The 19,139-nt window shown below is 34.1% G+C and overlaps 4 protein-coding genes across 4 annotated transcripts; all 4 read right to left on the reverse strand.

Annotated features, from left to right (window-relative positions):
• Positions 1–355: 355 nt before the first annotated feature.
• LOC111805157 (Rubredoxin-like superfamily protein) lies at positions 356–1,533 on the reverse strand. The gene is made up of 2 exons (XM_023690076.2): positions 751–1,533; positions 356–452 (listed from the first exon to the last, which is right to left on the reverse strand). The coding sequence occupies exon 1, from the start codon at positions 1,381–1,383 to the stop codon at positions 781–783; it is 603 nt and encodes a 200-aa protein (XP_023545844.2). The 5' UTR covers positions 1,384–1,533; the 3' UTR covers positions 356–452; positions 751–780.
• A 501-nt stretch (positions 1,534–2,034) lies between these two features.
• LOC111805158 (Ribosomal protein S24e family protein) lies at positions 2,035–3,621 on the reverse strand. Its single transcript, XM_087128168.1, has 5 exons — positions 3,454–3,621; positions 2,935–2,976; positions 2,578–2,748; positions 2,384–2,470; positions 2,035–2,287 (listed from the first exon to the last, which is right to left on the reverse strand). Exons 1-5 carry the CDS (start codon positions 3,523–3,525, stop codon positions 2,246–2,248), a joined length of 414 nt encoding a protein of 137 aa, XP_086984294.1. The 5' UTR covers positions 3,526–3,621; the 3' UTR covers positions 2,035–2,245.
• Positions 3,622–4,793: 1,172 nt separating this feature from the next.
• Positions 4,794–8,398, reverse strand: LOC111805375 (putative serine/threonine-protein kinase WNK9). The gene is made up of 7 exons (XM_087128503.1): positions 8,076–8,398; positions 7,959–7,996; positions 7,661–7,888; positions 7,349–7,569; positions 6,284–6,441; positions 5,813–6,188; positions 4,794–5,743 (listed from the first exon to the last, which is right to left on the reverse strand). Exons 1-7 carry the CDS (start codon positions 8,148–8,150, stop codon positions 4,884–4,886), a joined length of 1,956 nt encoding a protein of 651 aa, XP_086984629.1. The 5' UTR covers positions 8,151–8,398; the 3' UTR covers positions 4,794–4,883.
• Positions 8,399–13,851: 5,453 nt separating this feature from the next.
• Positions 13,852–15,238, reverse strand: LOC111805798 (uncharacterized). Its single transcript, XM_023691031.2, has 2 exons — positions 14,498–15,238; positions 13,852–14,418 (listed from the first exon to the last, which is right to left on the reverse strand). The coding sequence occupies exons 1-2, from the start codon at positions 15,142–15,144 to the stop codon at positions 14,052–14,054; spliced, it is 1,014 nt and encodes a 337-aa protein (XP_023546799.2). The 5' UTR covers positions 15,145–15,238; the 3' UTR covers positions 13,852–14,051.
• Between the last annotated feature and the right edge of the window lie 3,901 nt (positions 15,239–19,139).

Here is a 19,139-nt window from a genome sequence, read left to right on the forward strand (position 1 = left end):
ATATTTTATTTTGCACGTTTTTCCCCCCAAATTACCCAACTTCTCGTTTAACACTCTTTGGCACAACCTCTTTTAGACTGAACTTAGCAGGAACATGGATTCGGTTGGATCACATGCTATCAGCCGAGAAGTTCTTGACGATAAAATGTTGCAGGTTGGCAGTTCGTGTACAAAATCGAGATATTATTCACAAGTTGGTTTAAATTCGAAGAATTGAGAAAAAAAAAAAAAAAAATCTTTAGGAAAGAAACCAAAATAGGCTAATGGTGTAAATCATGCAAGAATAAGCAAAAAAATTTAGCTGACAAGGTAGAAAATGGCTTCAATTCGTGATGATTTCTAAAAAATTTAGATCAAGAACTAAAGAGCGAACTTTACATATAATTCAACAGTATGATTTGTTTTTATTGTCAAAAAAATACACAATCTCCTTTACAATTTACTCAATGCACCTGAAATTCCACAAATTTGTGCATTAGAATTACATTTAAGTACATAATATATAAGATGGAATTATATATTAAATTTAGAGTTATTTAATATATGGTTTAATTAATTAATTAATTAATTAATCAGTTCAAATAAAAATAAATAAATAAGTTCTAATTTCACGGGCTAGCAATTACGACCTACCCTTAAGAGACTACTATATTATGAGTATTTTTATTAATTTAGCTATTTATAATAATAATAATAATAATAATATATATAGTTATTAATAAAAAAAAAAAGAACAACAGAAATTGTTACCTGTTGATTGATGATCCATGAAGAAGCATATCATTGCAAGAAATAGCCAGAGAGGAACAAAGCAAAGAAGAAGAACAAGGTTCCATAGATGAGCACTGCCTTCTGACCTGAAGTCAGAGTGTTCCCTCCAAGTCCGTACTGCTGATTCTGAGCAAACCCCGCTATCTCCACACTCTTACTCTCGAAGAAGCTCTTCGCCGCCCCACACGTCGGGCACCGCCAGTCCTCCGGCAGCTGCTCGAACGGCAGCCCCGGCGCTATCGGATACGTCGGATCCCCAACCGCCTCGTCGAACTTATGCCCACACGACCTGCACTCATATATCCCCGTGTTCAGCACTGCAAATTTCTCCTCCATCCGCCGCCTGTCCAACTTCTCCTCCGCCGCCGCCGCCACCGCCTCTTCCCCAACTACCGCCGCGAAATCCGGGTCGTCCGAAGTGGGTTTGTCTTCTTTGGAGACGTCGATGGAGTTGAGGGTGAAAATGGGGATGGGTCTCGCCGCCGCCGATCTCTGCAACGGCGGAAAGGCAACGAGGGGGGGTTTGAAGTTGAATCTGGGACTGGGAACGGAGGGTTGAGAGAGATGGAAGGAGAGAGTGGGTCTTGCAGAGGCATAAGCAGCAGCAGCCATGGATGGCGATGGAGATTTGAAATTGAAATCTGAGATGGGTTTTGTTTGTTTGGTGTGATAAGGGGAATTCAAAGGGAGGAGGAAGAATCAGAAGGATCCATGGAGGAGAAGCAGGAGCAGAAGGATAAGGTGTGGTGGGGAAGGACGAAGGAGAGGGAGAGATGCGAATCTCTTCCATTGGGCTTTACTTTCACCCGTCTCCTTCAAAACAGCCCATTGGGCTTTGGGGTTTGACCCATTTCCGTAATAAAAAAAAGCCCATTGGGCTTTTACTTTGACCCGCCTCCTTCATAAGAGCCCATTGGGCTTTACTTTGACCCGTCTCCTTCAAAAGAGCCCATTGGGCTCTACTTTGACCCATCTCCTTCATAAGAGCCCATTGGGCTCTACTTTGATCGATCACATTGAGGAGCCCATTGGGCTTTACTTTGACCCAACAACCTGGAATCATAATTGTTTGAACTCATTCGCGGTAAATAAAAGTTTTGTTTGTATCATTATTCTTTTTGTTCAAAATATAATTTAATACTTCTCGCCCATCGAACCTAAATGGTTAAACTAAATAACAAACATGAGTTAAGCTCATAATCTTTTTTTCTGGAAGATCTAAGAACAACAATTCAATGTAGAAAAACTGATAAAAACTTGGAATGGTAAAAAACACAAGGAAATGTATATTTCCTGTAACGTCAAAAAATTTGTCCTCTGCAAAGAACCAAGTTTTCATATCACTAGTAATCAACAACCAAAAATACTGATTAACATAATTTGATCTAGGAGTAAAAAGGAAACTATTAAAAAGAGATCACGATGATTCTGCAGATAATCCTTGGTGATGGGTACAAAATCCCAGCAATCAATCTCATTTTTTCTTTCCTGCCTTGGCAGCATCTGAAGCCTTGGTCTGTGAAGAGACATGAATGATAGGGTTAGTGGTAATGTTTAACATGAAGGTCAAGCTATCATTTCAAGATCATTATCAACTAGCCATATAACTTACCTTCTTGACTCCGCGGATTTTCTTTGCCCTGTTCTTCCTTTCCTTCATTTGCTTTCTTGATTTCTCTACCTTGGTGTCGAGTCCATTCTGACAGAAGAAGGAAAAGTCCAGCTTGAGTAATGTCATTAAGTGAGGAAAACAAAACTTCAGAGCATTATAATTGAAATTGTGCTTGAAATACGACTGTAAATTACCCTGATTAGCCTGTATTTTGGCTCGTACTTCTTTGCATTTTCAACTGAATCATAGATTAAACCGAACCCAGTGGATTTACCACCACCAAAGTGAGTTCTGAACTTGAAAACAAAGATAGAATTTGGGTCTTTCACATCATAGATTCTGGCCAATTTCTCCTTCAGTTCAGCCTTGAGATCAAATAATAAAACATAGACACTATGAGCACCATAAAAAAAAAAAAAAATTAAAAAAAACGCTTGGATTCATGTGGTTTCCATTCGGATTGAGTGATATATCTTGAAGGCATTTAAAAAGAGTGCATAACATAAATAACAGAGAAGAAAAAACAACAAATGAACTGAAAAAGGGACTACCTTTGAGACATTGGGTCTGCCTGGGTGAAGAACATCAATTACCTGCATTAACCAGAAAACAGAAAAGTTAAAAACGACTTCAAAACGTCTTCCATTCGTAACAAGATCAGAAAATTATATAGTTAAAAAACAAAAAGAAGTCACCGAGCTATCCAGATACATAATCAGCAACCCTAAATCAATTTTTCAAGGTAGTTAGAGAAGTAACACTAAAAACTAAACTCAAGATCATAAAGAAATCAAAAACTTCAGACTTCTTAAAGACATTGGGGTTTTAAACTAAACAAAACATTTTCAGCGTCAAACAGATGCAACTCAACGATCTAGAATCCACAAACAAACAAAGTCCAAGCTAAAACCTCAAAAGGATATAGAAACGTTAAATCGTACAGTTCCAAGTAAAGTTCAGCAGACAAGAATCAAACGCCGAAGCATCAATCCGAAACAAATCCAATCAGAAATCGAAAACGAAATGAATGCTAAAAGCAAAAACGGCCGAGTAGGATCCGAAAAACTCACGAATTGCTTCCTGGATAGGAGCCTGTTGGTCATGAACTTCCTGGTCCGGATGGTGACTGCCTTGTCCGCCATGGCTGGAGGTGCTCCGAAGAGGATGAAAAGCTCAAAGAAGGCGAAGGGGCAGAGGAACGGCTGCTCTGACTACCTGATTTGCGATTTTGAAGAAGAAGGCTGCAAAACCCTAGCTGGTAAATAAAGTCATTGGAGGGCTAGGGTTTTGGGCTTTCTGCGTTATTGGGCCTTTATTGTTTTATTTGGGACTAAAGGCTATTGGGCCTAATTTTGGGCTTCACGTAAATAAGAATTTTAATAGATTAAATTAATTCATAAAATCATAAATTTTTAAAAATATACATTTTCTCGTATATTTATTTTATTTTTACTCAATTTTATAATTACATTTTTTTATTATTTATTCTTCCAAACTATTTGGAAGGTGATTTTTCCAAAAATATATATTGAAATTGAGTTTTGAATATTTGAAAATAATTAAATAAATATTTTACGAATTAACATTTTACTTTTATCAAATATAAATTTGAATAAATAATTCTAAACCAACTCAATAAAAAAAAAAATTACTGCTCCCGACTCACACTTTGGTGGAGGAGGTGCCATGAAGATCTAGGAGTGTGAGAAGTACGAGTTGAAAGGCTCCTATACTGTTTGGAGGGTAGGGGCATAGATCGAATCGCGAATATAATAATTTCTGGTTGACCATGTTCCTAGAAAAAAGATACTTTCGAGAAAGGACGAGCATGACTAAAGTAGCTATACATACAAATCCATTTACGGATCTATATGCTTCGATTGGAACTGGAAGTTCGAGAACAGGCGACTGGTATACCACCATAATGAAACTGCCTTTTCTTTAGATTGGATTGGGTTCATTATTTAATAAGTGTTGTACTCCCTCTACAAATGATGTGGGATCTCACAGTCCAGCCATTCGAGGCCCAGTGTCCTCGTTGATGATACTATTTGTAACAGCTCAAACTTACCGCTAACAAATATTGTCCTTTTTGGGTTTTCACTCAAGATTTTTAAAACGTATTTGGTAGGAAGAAGTTTCGAAGCTCTTATAAAGAATGTTATCTTCCCCTCTCCAACCGATGTGGGATCTCACAATCCACCCAGCCTTTGGAACCCAACGTCCTCGTTGGCATATTGCCCGATACCTAGCTCTGATACCATTTGTAAGAGCCCAAACTCATTCTAGTAGATATTGTCCTCTTTAGGCTTTCCCTTAAAATTTTTAAAACGTGTTTCGTTCTCCTCTCTAACCAGTGTAGAATCTCACAACTTGAGCTACAGAAACATGACGTGTGCGAACCCAGTCATGGTAAATGTAATTTATTTATTTACTTGTTTATTCGACTTGATTTAGGGCTAGGAATCCATAAAAGAATACAAGGATTGACCTTACATTGTTACATATTCACAGCATCAACTGGGAGAGAGATAGTTCTATGAAGTGAGCTTGGCAGCAATGAACCAGTGCAGGCATTTTTAGCAGTGACTACCTTCTCCACGATGGAGGCCGCCTCCATGGCCTTGCGATTTCGAGCTCTTTCCGAGTCTGTACCGCAACAGCTACTATTTGTATAAACATGGCTATCGGTACTACTTCGGTTCGTGTCTCGAGCATACCTATCATCTCTGAGCTTGCTTAATTCTATTTGGTACTTGGCCTTAATCCATCTCATTTCTTGTTGAACATCATCTAATGAAGGGGAATTCAATAGGCTCCGAAGCGAGCGTCTCGTGTTAAGAGCAGTTTTACGTTCGATTATCACTTCTTTCGTGTCCGTGACTGTAACTGATCGTTCTATTTTCTCGTAATCTTCATCCGAGTGGCTATGTCTTGAGCTCATTGAACTAAGTTCATGGCTTTCACGACGTCCCCACGTTTCGGGATAATTCAAGCAAACAGAAAGGCTCGACACATTTTCTGCAGCCTCTGCTGTATGATTCTCGGACTCGTCAGCTTGATACATTATCTCCTCAAAACGACCGTGAATCGAAGCATGTCGATGTCCACAGCATGGAGCTACCTCAGAGTTCTGAATTATGGCATTGTTGTAAGTAGCAGTAGCACAATTATGGCAATAGCTTTGCCTCGAACCCGACCTCCATTCAGGCACCAAGGAAGCGATTTCCCCGTCGATCATATCAGCAATTCTCGTTACGTCTTGATCTGTAATATCCAGCTCTGCAACCATTTCCCTCGTAACACTCAATGCGGTATCCGTCTCGACGTCGAACGGGAAATAAATGTTCCTGATACGCCCTGCAAACAAACCGGTTTAGATTCGACATTCGATCGCAACGAAACGAAAATAATGTATAACAGATCTACCTTCTTTATCTGCAATTCTGAGTCTTAAGAAGATGCTACCACCTTCTCTCATCTTCCCTTTGATGCTGATATCAACATCATCAGAGTGTTCACCTTCACAATACTCAAAAAGTTCAATGCCATTGGTTTCAGTATCAATTGGATGATAACCTGACTCACTTGAAGCTTCAAAACTATAATCATATGGATATCCATTACAAAAGGAGCTGTCATAATCAACAGTTCTTAGATCATATTCGCCATTATCAACTTGAAGAAAAGCATCATTCAAAAGCTCCGATGCCGATAGCCTAAGCGAAACGGTTGCCAAACACTTATCGATGAACCGTCGCACTTCGGGATCCTTCACTTTGTACAAGGCATCTGGTTTTCTCCCCTAAAAATCTATAACACATTAATCTCGAGCACACGAACAGACATGAACAGACATGACGAGCAAACGTAACACACGCACAAAGAGAATCTTCTTACAGATATGACTTTCTTGTAGATCTGAGCGGGATGAGTGCATTCGCTGTATGGATACTCGAAAGTTATCATCTCCAGCATGCACATTCCAAATGAATAGATATCGACTAATTCGTTGTACGCCTCCGCGTACACTTCTGGAGCCATAAACTCGGGTGTCCCTATAAATTTATAACACTCAGACCTAACGACAATAAGAAAATCATCAATAGCTAGAGTTTGCATAATCTAGTATTGTAAAGTGTTTGAGTTTATGTACAAATCGATAAGATTCCTTCACTCTCTCGAGCTATACAAATCGAACCTGTAAGCCAAACAACCCCAGAAATGAATAGAGTTTCGAGGGAACTGGTAGAGACGGTTCGGGTTCATTAATGTCCATTGATTTAGACTCCTTCCCCTTCCTAACTACGAATAAGATCGAGAGGAGCCCGAACGCTCCACAATCTTAAGTTATACAAATCCAACCAGTAAGCAAAACAACCCCAGAAATGAATAGAGTTCCGAGGGAACTGGTAGAGACGTTTCGGGTTAGACTCCTTCCCCTTTCCTCACTACGAATAAGATCGAGAGGAGCCCGAACGCTCCACAATCTTAAGTTATACAAATCCAACCTATAAGCCAAAAAAACCCCTGAAATGAATAGAGTTTCGAGGGAAATGGTAGAGACGGTTCGAGTTCATTAATGTCCATTGATTTAGACTCCTTCCCCCTTCCTAACTACGAATATCAAGAGAAGCCCAAACACTCCACAATCTTAAGTTATACAAATCAAACCGGTAAGCCAAACAACCTCTGAAATGAATAGAGTTTCGAGGGAACTGATAGAGACAATTCGGGTTAGGTTCCTTCCCATTTCCAAACTACGAATAAGATCGAGACAAGCCCAAACGCTCCACAATCTTAAGCTATACAAATCCAACCAGTAAGCCAAACAACCCCTAAAATGAACAAAGTTTCGAGTGAAATGGTAGAGACGATTCCGCTCCGCGATCTTAAGCTATACAAATCCAACAAGTAAATCGTACAATCAACGAAACAAAAGGAGCTAACAATGAAAAAGCATACCCACACAATGATCAGCATGAGATTTCCTGAGAATTGCAGCAAGTCCAAGATCACCAATCTTAACCTCCCCTTGATTCCCATTAACAAAAATATTATCACACTTGAGATCTCTATGGATCACAGGAGGCTCATGGCTATGCAAATAATGAAGCCCCCTCAAAATCTGCCTGCACCAATGCTTCACAGCTCTAATATCAACTCTCTTATGCTTCAACCTATACCTATAGAACAACCCAGAAAGCAAAATGAACAGAGAAGCACTAAATAGCCAAGAAACCACAGAGAATCATCCAAATTGTGAAGAACACTTACTGTCTAAGAGTACCAGAAGTGAACATTTCAGTAACAAAATTGATGTTTCTATTAGCAATATCAACCCAAGAAGTGTAGAATTTCATAATATTTCTGTGTTTCAATGTTTTCAAAAGATGAATCTCACAGTAAAGCCTTTCCAAATCTTCAGGACTTTGCAAGAAATCATAGAGTTTCACTTGATTCCAAGCGACCTCGATTCCTTCATATTCATCAAATGCTCTGTAACTACAGACAAAAAAAAAAACCCATTAAAATGCTTCAAAACCCACAAAATGCAAGAAAATCCAAACCCTACACTGTTTTCGAAGCTCCTTTCCCCAAAACATCATCGTACTGCAACAAACAACAAAACCCATAATCAAAATCAAAATCAAAATCAAAACCCAAAAAATTAGGAAAATCAAAACCCTACTCTGCCATATCTGCCAGTGGGATCAACTTCAACAAAAACAGAGCAATCGGGCTCAAGATCTGAGAGACCATCCATTGCTTCTCCTCTCAAAACACTTGAACACTCAAGCTTTTGATTCTTCTTTAATATGTTCGAAACTCAAAAGGGTTGAGAGAAGGGGGATTTCCCATAACCCCTTTGAGAGGAACTAAGCGAAGAAGATGAAGATTGAAATAAGAATGAATTATTATAATGATTGTTGAATCGAGAGAAACCACGTTAATCCACAGGCAAGAACAGTGGCCAACCACCCCTTCCAAGAATGTGACAATTATACAGAGAGACAGACATTTAAGAAGAAAATGGAGACAAAATAACGTTTTTTTAGTTGGTGTCCATAATTTTATTTTGGTAACAATTTAGTTTCATGGTAGAGATTCAACGGTATTATAAATTAAAGTTCAAGGACTAAATCGTTATTTCACGAACGTTCAAGGGGGCTAAAAGTAATTTTTTTTTATTATTAATAATAAACTTAATGAAACATGACCAAGGATTAAATTGAAAATATTAAATTACGAGGAACTAAATAAAAGAATTTACATGAAAAATTTTGACCTCCAAAATTCAAAAAAATGGAAGACTTTTTCTTTACCATACCAAGAAAATAAAGGATTTGTTTTTGTCTGTTTAATAATAATTATTATTGTTATTATTTTTTTTTTTTACATTTATTTCTTTGAAGGTATCATGAGGTTGGAAAATTAGGTTTGAAATAAAATCATGAAAATGTCAACAAAAAATAAATTTTTATTTTTATTTTATTTTATGACCTTTATAATTTTCAGATTTATATGAAATAAGTATAAAATAAAATTGAAACTTTATTGTTACAAAAGATTGTTGGATTTAAATATGGTAAGGAATTGGTACTTTTTTTTAAAAAAAAATAATTATTAGTATTAGAATATTTTAAAAAAATAATTATAATTTTAATTATGTAGTGAAAGAATTAATCATAGAAAATTTATTGAATTTTAAATAGGGACTAAATCGTTATAAATTTATAACTAGGTTCGAGTATTTTGGAAAAAAAATGACGTGAAAAATAATGGAACTACTATCAAAGTTAGAATACAACGAGCGTGTAGAGGATCATGATGAACTTACTTGGGTTATAAATTTAGGGTTGTAAGGGGATCAACAGGTCGAGGTTGGCAATTGAACTGTTTGACCTAATTGCCTTCTTCCTCTAAATCCAATTGGGTTGTGGGTTGAGCTTGTAGGTCAAAACTACTGTTTGACTCGAATTTGGATTTGGGTCGAGCTCGTCTTGTCTCGACTTGACTAAAAACAATTTTTTTTTCTTCGTAGAAACATTAAATAAGAACTATATTGATGTGAATGAAATATGAACACATTAATTTTATAAATTCCTTTCGATATCAATAGATTTTATAATTTAATATCTTATATATCTATCAAAATTGATATTTTCTATTGTCAAATCGGGACGAAAGCCTCTCGTTTTCAAACTCTTAATTTCTCTTTAATGGATGAAAATTGACTTAAAGAAGTCCTACTTCGAGAAAGTAAAAAAGATTATGAACGTATCAATTTGACTTTTTTACTCCGGAAGACTTTGACTTGGTCTCTTATTCAAAATAAAACTATGGAAAATTGTATTTATAATTGATTTTTTAACCATTTAAAAATTAATTCACTATTTACTAATTGATTATTCTAAAATTATTATTGATAATTGAATTTTCTTGCATTTTAATTAAGAAATTAATAATAATAATAATAATACCTTTAATTCTGTGGATGATTAAATCAAACATGAACTTAGAAATTTTTAATATTTATATTATTTGAAAATGAGTTTATTCAAATACAACACAGGAAAGGAAACTATATATATATATATATTTATTTATTTATTTATTTATTTATTTTAAATAGGAATACGTGTGGATTTAAGACTAAATTTAATTGTTTGTTATATAAATTTTTTTAACTCAAACAATTCTTAATAAATAATGAACTCAATCCAACTACATAATTTTTAGGTTAGACATGTCGAGCCGTTAATGTCATTTATTTTTAAAATATTTAATTAAACTTAATTTTAATATATATTTTGAAAAGTTGTATCCAAATAATTAAAAATTATTTTTAAGAGTAGTTTAAATGATAAAAAAAATAATTATAGAATAAAAAAATATGTATATATAATTGTATTATAAGCAAAAAAATATATATTTTAAAATTAATAATAAATTGGATCTGACCTTGAATACATAATTCTTTGCTTTCAATATTTCAACCAAATTAGAAGAAAAAAAAAAAATTATTTGAACTAAACTCAACCAAATAAGTTCACAAACTAACCCAAACTGTCTGGATTGGATGGGATAATCGGGGTTTTGAACACCCCTTTAGACTATCAACATATAATGTCCAAGTACGTCACCCAACATAAGATTGATCTAAACCAAATACGTTCAATTTTAGAGTTCTTATAATTAAATCATTAAAAATAGTGAGGTATTTTGTTAATATATACCGTAACTATTAATTTTTAAAAACATTTTTTTTAACGGTGGAAAACTCTAACCATTTTAAAACTTAGAAAATGTAGAAGGAAAAACTCAAAATAGACAATATGTGCTAGTGGTGTACTACTTAACCATAATTTATTTTCTCACCATAATTACTCTAATTCACACGTAATCTCATTTTATTTATATACACATCTTTTACTCCGATATCATAATTAAAACTTTGAAATATACACGCAATCATACATTTATTCAATATATATAATTGACGGGAACACAATGGTTAAGGATTCAAAGATTTTGAATGCAAAAATTCAAATTTCAACCATATAGTAAAAAAAAAAAAAAAAAAAAAAAAGAAAAAAAAAAGAAAAAACCTACAAATAATTTAAATTTCTTTTTAATGTTCCCTAAGAGCCAACAAATTCTCAACACTTGTTTGGATGCAGGTTTAGGGTACACTCAAGTAATCCTCATTTCGTACAATTCCCACTAAGAAAAACTATTATATCCTCAAGCCATTGAAGAATATTTAAAGGAAAAAAATGTTTAAATACTATTTGTGTTTTTTGCGATTTGATCCTCCATTTTTTTAGCTTTTGTCAATTTTGTCCCCGACTTTTGACTGCATCTTAGGAGAGGTACGGTGTTAGCTATCCACTACCCCTGAACCCTATAGCTTAAGCAAGCTATCCTATGACACATATGTGTAGATACAGTGAGGATGAACATTGCGAGATGATTGTCTTGGGTGTTTCTTTGTTATCTATTTTTTTTTTTATCACAAATTTGACTCAAACCCTATTATACTCGTTAAATTTATTAAAATATAACTATAACTTTATTTTAAAGGTGTTCTCGGGCTAAAATAGTAGTACATGGATTAAAATAAACATTTTTTTAAAAGTATTTTGATTAAAATATATAATACTTTAAAAACTAGTTAAACTTTTTTTTAAAAAAAAAAAAAACTATTCAGTAAAAAGACATTATTGCCCCTACATAAAGAGAGAGTTTAAGGGTATATGGGTCACTTTTGGTATAAATCTCCAAAATTATGTTTAGCTGCAATTTTATGGGAATAAAAAAATTAAATCTTAGAAGATAATATCCAAAATTAAATTAAGAATTTTTTTTACTCCCACGAGATTAACTCGTCGTTAACCTAGGTAACTCGTGATTTGATTGATTTTTAAAATTTGAATTCATTCTTCAACCGGGACAAATCTTTAGTTCACTTCAACTTAACCACGTGAATTTTCTGATCTAAATTTGGACTTATAGGGTCTCGAGTAGAATAGGGTACTGTTACCGGGAACACGAAGAGAACTTTGGTTGGCATTTTGTATGCCAAAAATAAAAAGAGAGGGAAATAAAGGTAAGGTTTTATATAGGAATATTCATTGAAAAGCAAAAGGGAAAAAAAGGATTTTATTTTATTTTATTTAAAAAAAAATAATAAATTAGAGATAAAATAGAAAAGATTTTGAAGATGGAAACATGTGTGGTGCTTGGGAGTTGGGGCACATTAATGGCAATAAAACACTTCCACCACATGCCTTTCTAATTTGTCCCAACTGGGGATCCAATGCCAACCAACCCTACAATTATTTATTTCTTTATTTTAAATATATTAATTTTCAAATCAATTTTTTTATTTAAAAAAAAAAAAACAAGATAGATAAAGAAGTACATCATAGGAAATGTGAAATGTACTATGTTTATTCGGTTTTAATTATTTAATACAAATTTATTTACGTACCCTACCTTATAAATTTTAAATATGAAATATTTATAAAATCACAGTTCATCACTGACACATCAGTTACATACATAAAAAATTCTTTACTGTTTAGATTGGGTAATTCGAATTGGTTAGATTCTCGAGTCATTTGAATGCTCTAGAGAATTTTAAATATGTACAAAATTCTAATTTAAATTATAGTCTCGATCAAATCCTTAAAAAACAATGTAATGTTTACATAACAGTTGAACTCGAAAGGAACGAGTTGTCCACTCAGCCGTTTGAGAAATGGTTAGATATCTGCTTTAATAATGTCACAGTTGGTAACGGTTTAAGGAGTCTGAGAGACCTTTGGTGTTGAGCGATAAGTCCATATTTTCTATACGTTCAAGATAGCATAGCTTATGAAAAGGTTCGGTGAATTCCTCGAATTCTACGTACCTTTCACACACCATGTAGTTTAACAATAAACCGATATTCAGTATTATTTTTTTTCTCGAGGATTTAAATTAATTATTAAACAGAATTTGGAGAAAAATGAGAAGACCATAGAATAACATTAAATAGTAAATGATTTTTTTATATAAAAAAAATACGAATATAATGTTGGACTGGTCTCGATTGGGCCTTGGCCCAATTAACTTTTTTTGGGCCGAGTGAATTTTGGCTTAATGTTTTTATTGTTATTTCGAACAAAAGAAATTTATGAACAATTATTTTAGAATGATTAATATATTTCATAATTAACATTAAATAATACTTCAAATACATCTTACATGATTTTTTTTTTAATGTATTATAAAACTTTTAAATAAAATAATGAAATATTCCTTTAAATATACAAATCTACGGTCAAATACAAGTTGACTGATGAGTCATCGAGCCTTCTTAAATATTTTTCGTTTAAAAATTATTTCGCTGCATCAATCGGCTCACACAAAAGCTGTAATCTTTATCTACATCAATCAACTCGTACAAAGACTCCTAAATCAATTATGAATTTAATCAATAATATACCTATTTTAATTTAAAATACAAATTGTCCCTTGAAATTAGTGAGTTTTTAAATATTCTCGTGACTATTGAGTGTTCATATGACCTGATAACAACCCGACCAATCAAATTACCTAAATCAAACCATAAAAGTTGGGTTGGATTGTGAATTCTATTCAGGTTGTTGGGGTTACCGACTCAAAAATATATATTCAGAATTATATATATGAATTAAATGTTTGTAAAATATAGGTATTTTATGAATTAATATTTAAAAAAATTGTAACGAGATTAGTTGAGTTCAATATTAGTTGTTTAGTTAAAAAAAAATTAACAACCTAAACCACGAACCAATCGAACCAATAGAAAATTACAGTTGGGTTGGGTTGGTTAGGTTCATTATGGGTTGTTTGGGTTAAAAAAAATTAACAACCCGACTAGAATTTTAAAAAACGATTAAGCCCGACCCAACTTGATCCACGAACACTCCACAATGTAGGAAATCTAAACACAAAATTTAGATTAATTATTTACACGATAATGTAGAAAAAAAAAAACTATATATTACAAATCAAAGAAAGTAAAATTATCAAAAGAAAAATTAAAAAAATAAAAATAAAAGGCATTTTTTTTCCACACAGAAAAAAAAATATAAAAAGAAAAAATAAAAAAAGAAAAAAAGAAAGGTTATGTGTTTCAGTCCTTCCTCCAAGCGTATAACGACAGAGAGAATCCGCCATTGATTCCGCTCGACCTCGACGACGACGAACACGAGCTCCTCCCGCCGTCACTGCTACTCTCCTCCGCCCACTGCAACACACTCGAGCTTGAACCCGCCGGCGACAACGCCGGAAACGCTGCAGCCGGCGTCGACCCATTCCCGGCCGCCGCCGCCGCCGACAAGCTCCGCTTCATCAACTTCCCCTCGGCTCCAATGTACTCCGGCCAAACCCCGCCTTCTCCGATTTGAAAAACAAAAACTCCGGGGCCGCTACCGCCTTCACTTTTGACCCAATTGAAGACATCCCAAAAGAAATCAACGGCGTTGCCGGCGATAAAAAACCTAATGTACAACAAATTAGCAAAATCAAGAAATCAATTAATGAAATCCGCCATTGAATTTGATTTCCACAATAACCCACCTCTCATTCCCTCTAAATTTCCACGCCAGCCGCTTCACGGCGAGCTTAACCTCCCCATCGATGGCAACTTTCAGAACACCGCCGCAGAGCTCCACCGCGATTTCCCTTAGCGACCCCAAGAATTCAGCCCTCGAAACATAGCGATTTCGCCGTTCAAACACATGTTCCCGACGGGACAAGAGCGTGGACTCCTCGGGCAGGACGACGGACTTAACCCGCCGGGAAAATTCGTCGGCCAGGTCGCCGAGGAAGAATTGGAGCTTCCCATTACAAGAAATGGCGAGGTAGAATGAAGAAATGGGTTGAGCAGAGTTGGGGGTGTATTTGGCTGTAGAGAAATCCCAATGGATTTTGAGCTTGTGGGAGTTATGGAGGGAGATGGATTTGGAGGTGGGAGAGAAGAGGGAGAAAGAGGAAGGGGAGAGAGAGAGAGAGGTGGAGAGAGAGGCGGAGAGAGAGGCGGAGGGAGAGGAGTGGAGAGACAGAGAGTGGGAGGAGAGAGAGAGAGACCATGTGAGGGTGAGGAGAGTGGGGGAATTGAAGAGATTGGTTTGGTAAATGCAGCTGATTATGGAGAGCGGCGGCGGAATTGGATCATTGGAGAGTGTGGAGGAGACGGCGGAGTGGCTGAAGCAAGATGGAAGCATTGCTTCAAAGCGGAGAGAGAGGCGGAGAGAGAGAATTTGAGCTCTCCCAATGGGTTTGGACAACTCTCTTTTTCCTATTAAAAGGGAGAGAGAGAGAGACATATGGAGACAATGGGAGTAAATGTTTTCTTTTAAACCGTTCATAAATTTGTTTGTTAATATTTTTTACATTTATATATAATAAAAACAATTAATATATATATATATTAAACATAATTATCGATTAACTTAATTATTTTTTTAAATTATTATTTTTTATTTGAATTTTAATTTATGGTTTGATAAATATATTATTTGAATTTTGCATTATAATGGAAAAAATAAGTGGGATTGAGTTGTATTTTGTTTGATTATAAATTATTAATCACATGACATGTCAATCAATCAAGAGTCTTAGTTTTATTTAATTTATTCTTTATTATTACTAAGTAATTTTGGTTAATTAATTACATATTTTCTTGCCTGAATTTCAATCTTAATAAATTTACCTTTTTTTTTTCTTAATTCCTTTTCCTAAATAAATAAATAAATAAATGAACTAAATTTGATTTTAAATGAAATTGAAATAAATAATTTTCTTGCTAAAGAGTGTAAATAAAATATTGGGTATATGTTTCCGAGTACATTTAGCAGATATTATCTGCTTCGACCCGTTACGTATTGTCATCAACCTCACGATTTAAAACGTGTCTGTTAGGGAGAGGTTTCTACCAGAAATGTTTTGTTCCTCTCTCTATCGCATGTGGGATCTCACAATCCAGCCATTTTGGAGGCCAATGATCTCACTGGCACGCTGCCCAATGTCAGACTATGATATCATTTTTAACAACCTAAGCCCACTGTTAGCAGATATTGTTCACTTTGGTCCATTACGTATCGTCATCAGTTTCACGGTTTTAAAATGCATTTGTTAGGGAAAGGTTTCCACACCCATATAAGAAGCTTTGTTCCCCTCCTAACACATGTGATCTCACAATCCACCTCCCTTGAGGTCCAATGTCGGGCTCTGATACCATTTGTAACAACCCAAGCTCAACACTAGCAGATATTGTTCGCCTTGGTCCGTTACATATCTTTGTGAGCCTCACAATTTTAAAAGGTTTTTAATAGGGAGAGGTTTCCACACGCTTATATAAGAAATGTTCATTTCCCTCTCTAACAAATGTAGGATCTGACACCTATACCTTGGATGAACAAATTAAAGTTACACTAAAAAACGAGTTCAATTAGGATTTTGTCTATTTAGTCCCCGAAACTTTCAAAATTACAAATTTAATCCTAAACTTATAAAAATTTTAAAAATTCACAGATCTACCCGACACAAAATTAAAAGCTCACTGACATAAAACAAAGGATTAGTAACTTAGAAACGGCACAAAACTGAACGTTTAGAGACTAAACGACTCGATCGTAGTTTGAGATGAGTAAACTTGCGTAATGAACTCAAGTTTAGATACAAAACTCGACGTTTACGGGCCGAATTTTTTTAGTTTTTTAATGAGAAAAAGAAAGGGAAGGGGTAAAATGATTAGAGAAATAGGGTTTGAAATGTGTTGGATTCCTTGATTTGCGCCTTTCAATCACCCAATCTCACCTATAAAAAATACTTAGCTGTTTTGCACTTCCAACTTTATATTATTATCATTACTTTTTTTTATTAATAAAAAAAAAATGGCATTCCTTTCATTTAGCCAACTCAAAAGGGGTTGGAGAAAACTATGATTTGTTTTATTTTATTTTATTGAATTTGTGGTTTATTCCGGATATATCACCCAGGTTCGGGTCCATAAGTAGTGACAATTGCCCCATGAAAACTCGCTTTCGCTATGGCTCCGGTGGGTTCGCCACTGCCTATGAGTCGCCGGCTCATTCTTCAACAAGCACGCGGTCAGAGTCCTGGTCTCTTCCACTGCTTGAAAGCTTACAGTTTCATGTTCTATTTCACTCTCCAATGGGAGTTCTTTTCACCCTTCCCTTACGGTACTACTTCACTATCGGTCACCCAGGAGTATTTAGCCTTGCAAGGTGGTCCTTGCTGATTCACACGGGATTCCACGTGCCTCATGCTACTCGGGTTAGAGCGTAAGCTAGTGATACTTTCGACTACTAGACTCTCGCCATCTAGGGTCGTCTAAACTTTTAAAATTATAAATTTAATTCTTTTAAGTATTTATGTTTTTTAAATTTATAGATTTACTCGACACAAAATTAAAAATTTAAAACTTATTGGACATATATATATATATATTTTTTAATTTTGAATACGATTGAAAATTTAAGTATTTTATTTAAAGTTTTTTTTTCTCATGAAATATTTCATTTTGATGTAATCAAAGATAATTACACTCCCGAGTTTTTGGGATGAACATACAATTGAAAAATGACTTTCGTTCTAATTGTATCATTAATAAGTTTGGTTTCATTCCATTTGACACATTTAGCGATGTGCGATGTTTTCAATGACACGACAGGTGAATCCAACAACTATTGTATTGACATCTGTCTTGTTTACCTCTCGTCTTATATGAATATTCAAATTCTTAAAATAAAAAGACTTAAATACTATTTTAGTTTCTTTACTTTTTAACAAAATTTCCATTTTGATCTCGGTAATTCATAAATTTAACATTTTAGTTCATTTATTTTTCATTTTATATCTAATTAAAATAAATTCACATTAAATGGAAACCTCGAAATTCTACAAATAAGGATTAAGATGGTCCGTTTTTAAAAATATAGAGACTAAAATAAATATTTTTAAAAATAACGAAGACCCAAATGAGTTAAAGGTGAAAGTACAAGAAGGACGAACAAAATAATAATAAATAAATAAATAAAAAAAGATGTGGTTGTGATAAAGGTATGGATATATCATAGTATTTATTATTATTATTATACGAAAATAACTAAAAATAGAATAATTGATGTAACATGATTAATGAAACATTATTACATAAATTACCTCTTAGGTTATACTTGCTGTCACATCCTCAAAACTTATGAAATTATTAAAATTAATCGTTACCATTTTGAGATTTTTATCAAATAAATGATTATAATCTCAATAATTCAAAAATAGTATAGGCTAAATTTCATAAAATTAAAATGAGCCAATTAGACAGCTTGGTATGTCATTAATAAAATAAATAAAACTAGATCTAATTCATTTGATTTGAAGTAGTAAAGCTGTCCTCGAACGATTTTCATGTGACGAAGTTTTTAAAAGTTTAAAAATATTTTGTTGACAAAGTATAATAAAATAAGTAAAACAAGATCTAGTTTAGGCGTGTTTTTTTTCAGATGTTTTTGAACTTTTATTAAAAAAATTTAAAGATATTAATGAAACTATCGGAATAAGGGTATTTTTAATGATCTAATTTTTTAAACTACTCTTAAAGTTTGAGGGTACTTTTGAAACAAAACACTAGCCATTTCACCCAAAACCAATAGCAAGGGTATTTTTGAAACAAAATAGTACCGAGTTCATTTAAAACTAACGATAAGAGTATTTTTGAAACAAAATACTAGTAGTTTCATTCAAAACTAAGGGTAAGGATATTTTTCAAACAAAATACGAACTGGTTCATCTAAAACTAACAATAAGGGCATTTTTGAAATAAAGTACTGTCAGTTTCATCCAAAACTAATGGGAAGGGTATTTTCGAAACAAAATACTAGCGGGCTCATCCAAAACTAACGGTAAGAATATTTTTTAAACAAAATACTAATGGGCTTATCCAAAACTGACGATAAGGATATTTTTGAAACAAAATACTAGCGAGTTCATCTAAAACTAACGGTAAGAGTATTTTTGAAACAAAGTACTAGCAGTTTTATCCAAAACTAACGGTAAGAGTATTTACGAAACAAAATACTAGTAGTTTCATCCAAAACTAACCATAAGGGTATTTTTGAAACAAAATACTAGCGGGCTCATCCAAAACTAACGGTAAGAGTATTTTTTAAACAAAAACTAATGGGCTCATGCAAAACTA

This window comes from Cucurbita pepo, chromosome 11 (genome assembly GCF_057944985.1).
Source record: "Cucurbita pepo subsp. pepo isolate OVF chromosome 11, ASM5794498v1, whole genome shotgun sequence".
NCBI lineage: Eukaryota > Viridiplantae > Streptophyta > Magnoliopsida > Cucurbitales > Cucurbitaceae > Cucurbita > Cucurbita pepo.

What these genes read in the sequence shown, in the direction of transcription:
- LOC111805157 (XM_023690076.2), bottom strand. Translation starts at nt 1,383, where the DNA reads ATGGCTGCTGCTGCTTATGCCTCTGCAAGACCCACTCTCTCCTTCCAT.
- LOC111805158 (XM_087128168.1), bottom strand. Translation starts at nt 3,525, where the DNA reads ATGGCGGACAAGGCAGTCACCATCCGGACCAGGAAGTTCATGACCAAC. An exon ending in TCCTATCCAGGAAGCAATTC is followed by an intron (nt 2,977 to 3,453) that starts GTGAGTTTTTCG and finishes TGGTTAATGCAG; the next exon opens with GTAATTGATGTTCTTCACCC. An exon ending in CAAAATACAGGCTAATCAGG is followed by an intron (nt 2,471 to 2,577) that starts GTAATTTACAGT and finishes TTCTTCTGTCAG; the next exon opens with AATGGACTCGACACCAAGGT.
- LOC111805375 (XM_087128503.1), bottom strand. Translation starts at nt 8,150, where the DNA reads ATGGATGGTCTCTCAGATCTTGAGCCCGATTGCTCTGTTTTTGTTGAA. An exon ending in ACTTCTGGTACTCTTAGACA is followed by an intron (nt 7,570 to 7,660) that starts GTAAGTGTTCTT and finishes GTTGTTCTATAG; the next exon opens with GTATAGGTTGAAGCATAAGA. An exon ending in TCATGCTGATCATTGTGTGG is followed by an intron (nt 6,442 to 7,348) that starts GTATGCTTTTTC and finishes ATAAATTTATAG; the next exon opens with GGACACCCGAGTTTATGGCT.
- LOC111805798 (XM_023691031.2), bottom strand. Translation starts at nt 15,144, where the DNA reads ATGCTTCCATCTTGCTTCAGCCACTCCGCCGTCTCCTCCACACTCTCC. An exon ending in AAATTTAGAGGGAATGAGAG is followed by an intron (nt 14,419 to 14,497) that starts GTGGGTTATTGT and finishes GTTGTACATTAG; the next exon opens with GTTTTTTATCGCCGGCAACG.